The 5,937-nt window shown below is 32.4% G+C and overlaps 1 protein-coding gene across 1 annotated transcript; it reads right to left on the reverse strand.

The window, feature by feature from the left end:
- Positions 1-2,979: 2,979 nt before the first annotated feature.
- Positions 2,980-3,310, reverse strand: BDCG_17259 (uncharacterized protein; the record flags this gene model as incomplete). Its single annotated transcript, XM_045426402.1, has 2 exons — positions 2,980-3,141; positions 3,197-3,310. 2 exons carry the CDS (start codon positions 3,308-3,310, stop codon positions 2,980-2,982), a joined length of 276 nt encoding a protein of 91 aa, XP_045281582.1.
- Positions 3,311-5,937: the final 2,627 nt, after the last annotated feature.

A 5,937-nucleotide genomic window follows, 5' to 3' on the forward strand; every position in this document is an offset into this window, starting at 1 on the left:
GAGCTTTGTGAATTTCTATAGATGATTTATCTTTGTATTTATGAGAATCTTCTTGACTCTTACAGACATGCTGAAGAGTGAAAACAAGAAGAAGTCATTCTATGAATAGAGAATGAAAAGATTGTTGAGAAGAGAGAACTGTAAGAACTTTCTTATCTCAGAAGCTCATGAGATCTTTACAAGATTGAAACAGATATTCACAGATGCAGTGATGCTGTTTCACTTTAATTTCTTACTCTTAATCAGATTGAAGATAGATGTCTTCTTCTTTATAATTTCAGAAATAGTCTTGTAACTACAGTTAAATGAGAACTGGGTTTCAGTGATCTTTTTCTCACAGAAGATGCAATCTGCAGAGATCAACTATGACATTCATAATCAGAAGCTTCTTATGATAGTGAAATTCTTTCATCACTGATGTCACTACTTTGAGAACCTCATGACAGTGATTACTATTAGAACTGATCATGACAGCTTGTGATAGTTTACTTCAATCAAGAAACTCTCACAGCAGCAGGTTCACTGAGCTCAGAGACTGAGTGAGTTCTGATTCAAGATAGAATATATTAAGAGAACTAAGAACTCAGCAGACAGACTCTCTTACAGACCAGACTATGTTAAGAAGATCAGGGCAACAGATACAGAGAGACTAGAGAAGATAGAAAAGCTTCACAGAATGCTCAGACTGAGTATTATGAAGAGATTAACTGAAGAGTCTCTCAATTCTCTGTAAGAGAAGAGAAAGAAGAGAGAGAAGAAGCCTGTACAACTACTCTCTATAACACTGAGAGTCAACACTCTGAAAATCTCTGTGAGAATTCTTGAAGAGAGTATCTATAATCTGAAGAGTTTGCAGACTTTGAGAAGTATCATGAAAGACCTGATGTAAGAAGAAACAGAGTATAAGTCTTTATAAGATCTTCTATTCAGATTGTCTGAACTGTAACTGAAGAATGAATATACTCAGTATATTCAGAAACTGCTCACAGTAGAAATCAATCCTGCAGAAATAAAGAATTGAAGAGACTTAAATAATCTCTTGTAAAGAGAGAGCTGAATTTATGTGCCTGTAAATGAGTTTCTATATATAGAACTTATTAAAAGGTATCATGACTCTTCTCTAGCAGATTATTTTATAGATACTAGAACTCATGAGTTACTTGTAAGAAAATACTTCTGACTGAAGATATAAGAATTTGTGAAGAAGATAGTGAATTCTTATACTGTTTATCAGGGTTCACAGGTAGTGTGATCCAGATCATATGAAGAACTTACTTCTCTATTCATCTCACAGAAATCTTGAAAACAGCTAGAAATGAATGCTCTTATGAGCCTCTCTGAAAGCAAGAACATATATGATGCCTGCTTTGACAGTGTGCTGATAATAGTGAATCACTTCATCAAGATGACATACTTTATACTCATCTGCAAGAACTTGAAGTCAAAGAATTTAACTCATATCTTCATCTGCAATGTGATCTGATTGTATGAATTATCTGTGAATATTATCTCAGACAGAGAATTAATCTTTACAGAAGAGTTCTGATCTGATCTGATGACTATACTGAAGATCTTATAAGATCTAAGTATGACTTTTTATCAATAGACAGATGATCAGACAGAACATCTGATGAGTATATTAAAACAGTATCTGCAGTGCTTTGTCAATTACAATCAGAATGACTGAGTGCATTGATTATCACTTACAGAGTTCATATACAATAACTCAAAGCATGTCAGCACAGATAAAACCCTCTTTGAGATGCTCACTGAGACTTATCTATGAATGATCTTGATGAACCTATGAGAGTACACTATAGAGTGTGATGATGCCTGTGAATAGGCTGAGAGAATTCAGAAGATTCAGAAGAAAGTCTGTGAATTCTTGAGAAAGGCTCAAGAGTATCAGAAGAGATACTATAACTTCAAGCACATTGTGAAGAGTTTTAAGAAAGATGATAGAGTCTAGCTAAGTCTAGAAAACATCACTATATAAAGATCTAGTAAGAAGCTGAATCTCTTACAGACAGAGTCTTATAAGATTATGAAGAAAGTTAGTTCACAGTTCTACAGATTGAAACTGTTATCTGAGTTGCAGATATACAATGTTTTTTATATCTCTTTACTCTGTGAATATAAGGAATTCTCAGAAGAGAATTCTGTGACTCATTACTCTGTCTGTGAAGTACTAGAGAGTGAAAGAGAATATCAGATTAAAGAGATTATTAACTCAGAGAAGTGAGATCATGAGCTCTGATTCAAGGTTCAGTGACAAGAGTATTCTGATAAGATGAATGAGTTCACTTAAGAATCATCTGAGCAGATAAGACATCTGCAGAAGCTGAGACATGACTTTCATACTATAAATTCTGATAAGTCAGAATGATACAGTCTTCACTAAGAATCTGATTATAATAAAGATATTAACACTGTCATTTATGAATTCTAGTCTATAAATAATGAGTTTCTACTGAGATGAATAGTCTGCAATGTATGCAAGAGAAGAAGAAAATATATTCTCATTAAAGCTAAAAAATAAGAAAATAAACAGAACTGTGAATACAATTTAGAGATTAATAAAGAAAAAATAAAGAAAACTCACACTCATATTATTAATATCTGTGACACTCAATTTTCTCACAACTATCAATTTTTCTCTTTAAAGAAGTAGAGAGTATCATATCTGCAGTACAGATAATTATTGCATTTGATGTGAAGACTGTCAGAAATGCACAGACTTCAGAGAAGCTGAATACTAGAGTATACACAGTTGCAGCAGAACCTTGAAGACTAGTCATCTGTATATATGATTAGATATCTCTTATAAAGCTGTGTCTGCTCTCTCAGTTGTGCTGGAGTATTCAGCCTGAAAACAATGAGAATACAGAGAGAGAACTTATCTGTTCAGATCAACTCTCATTGTGAATTCATGATATTCACATTGCCTTGATTATTCAGATTTTGCAGGTACTCAGAGATTCATCTCTCATTGATAATGAGATTGCGGAAATGCACCGTGGTGTGAGAATCATTGATAGAGAATCTAGACATATTTGCATATGCCTGGTCAGAGATTGTGTGAGCAGAGAAGAGATGATCATAGGCCTGTGAGACTGCAGGAGACACTGACAACACTGAGAGCTTTATAAGAACTGTCAGCTAGAATCTGTAAGGAATTACTTATGAGAAGACTTACAGCAAAGAAGAGAACTACACTGCTTAGAGTCAGAGGCTGGTCTGAAGAAGAGATGAGATGAGCCGCTGGCCTGAAGATCAGATGCAGTGATAAGGCTGAAGAAGATGAAGGCATGATTGTGAGCAGCAGTGTCCCTGCTTCACCAGCCAGTAAAAAGCAATCAGAGAAGTCATAGAGATGCCCATGAGAAGCTCAGCAGTGATCAGACATTGTTTACAAAGATATTGAAATTGAAAAAAATTTTTATTCTTGAGAAGTTCTTGAATCAATATATAGATATTATCAGAAACACTCTCTCTCTATCATCTGAGTGAAAACACTTTATAAATGAATAGAAATACTCACAGTTTATGAGAATGAGAGCTGTTACAGAAAAAGAGAAAAGAAGATAAGATTCTATGAACAGATCTGAGATATTTATACTACTCTAGAGAGATTTACTTACACTGTGAGTGATTCTATAGAACAGTCAGATCACTCTAGTAAATAAGAGTGATTGTGAATCACAGGCCTGAATCTTTCTATATGACTATAAAGAGTGATTGCAGACTGTGAATATCTTGATTCTATAATTCTACAGAGTTAATGAAAGAATGGAAAATTCCTCACAATTCTACAGTGTTAAAGAGCAATGATTTATAAGAATGAATGAAAGATTAACTTATAAATGTTTCTCTTTGATAAGAGTGATCTCACAGAGAGTGATTCATCTATGAGATGAATCTATGTGATGATCACATAAGAATCTCATGAAAATGATTGAGAGTCAACTGAAACTCTTCTGTATGAAAGATGTGAGATGAATCTGTATAATAGTCAGAGAAGAATCTGTAGATTACAAAGAATCTCATGAAATAAGAAACTGAGTGATAGACTCTTTTCTCTTCACAGTAACAAGGGATTTTTCCTCACTGAGGTTTTTTTATAGATGTGAAGAGTTTTTAGTGAGTATCACTACAGTGCTGAGCTGACTATGAAGTCACTCAGTGAAAGGCTTCACAGATGAAGCCTTAGAGAGAGAGAGATATGTAAGAAATCTCACTTCTCACAGATTCTTTATCTCTATTTCTATCTCTCATGTAATCAATAGGGCTAGCGGCCCTTGGCTACACACAACTATATAGACTGAAGTTCATGAATACTATTTACAACTCAGCTTGAATGCTATTATACATTTGATCTCTATGTTTATCTTTCTATCATGAACACTTCTAGTAGTTAACAGTATATATCACGCCAAGCTGCAAACACCTGAATAATCGCCTGCGAGCACTTATTCTTACATTAAACTAGAGATATTTATCAAATCTTTTTTAATATTTCTTTATAGTGAGTGAAGATTTAGAATACTTAATATTCTTCTTTATATTCTCTGTACTGAAGCTATCACAGTGCTATTTAGATTCTATTATTAATTACTTAGAGGAGATTTTATTGATCTTTTTCTCAGAGTATTGATTATTTAAATAGATTCAGAAAGTGAAGTTAAGAAGCTTAGTATAATTAATTAATAAACTCTGATACTATGATATTATTATCTACATCTTGTAAGTCAGCTTTACAAGATAAAGCTGTATCTTTAATTGATTCAAATTATCAGTCAATTTCTCTTAATATTGTTTAAATATTATATTGAAATTGAAAGAATTCTTATGATTTTATTAATATAATGAGTTGAACTACTGTATTACTGTAAAGCTGTAATTACAGTGATCTTTAATCTGATTCAGTAGAAAGTCTTTAAATTCTTGTTGAGTAATAATAGTATTAATACACTCAAGCTCTCTCTTCTTAATGACTTAAGTAGTTTCAGAGATGTCTTCAAGAAGGTTAACAGTGTATATTACTTATATCTTAAAGTATTATACTGACTTGAATTAAGATGAAATTTTCATTGAAGAATATAAGTGAAGTTGTAAAATTCAGATAATATATTTCTTTTATAGTTTGAAGAATCTTCAATCTTAATGTCTCTATCTTCATACTAGATATAGAAGTGTAGAAGCGGCAGCAGTGACAGAGTATTTAAAGAGCTTATACTGAAGTATGCACTGAGTTCAGAAATCTCAGATTTCTGTTAAGATAGAGAGATATACACTCTAGAAGATAATATGAAGTTTTTCTCAGAAAATGAGATTGAATCAGTCTCAGCATGAGTGTATGAGATTATATCAGTCTGTTGATAGAGCTCAACTGATTCAAATTTATAATCAGATTAAGTAATTTAAATTGTAATATAATAGAACTGAAGCAGTGACTAGTTAGTAGTATTATATAGATAGTTATTTAAGAAGCTGTATAAGTGAGCTTAACTATCTTACTTGAATAGTGAGCTCATGAGCTACAGAGTTATTATGAGAATATCATAGATATAGTACTTAGTATACTAAGAAGATTAGACTAACCGTGTAACCGTGTCTGAGACCAGGACCAGATTTTTTGATAGTCTCATTATCAATTCAACTGATCTTATTACATGGTTTTAAGATTAGATAGTAGTTTCATACTGTCTCAGTGAGACTTACTGTCTACTCTTGTCACATTTTCCAAATGAGATCATGATTTCCACTTCTCAATTTAAATTATTTTTATTGCTTTAAATGACTTTAAATCTCATTTGAGTGTTATCAAAAAGTGTTACTTTTTAAAAAATTAAAAATAGGCTAAAAAAAACCTTAAAATATCTAAAAATAGGAACTTTATGTCAAGAATGAGACTAAATGGGACCAAATGAGATCACT

Source organism: Blastomyces dermatitidis (assembly GCF_000003525.1).
Source record: "Blastomyces dermatitidis ER-3 genomic scaffold supercont1.6, whole genome shotgun sequence".
Classification (NCBI taxonomy): Eukaryota; Fungi; Ascomycota; class Eurotiomycetes; order Onygenales; family Ajellomycetaceae; genus Blastomyces; species Blastomyces dermatitidis.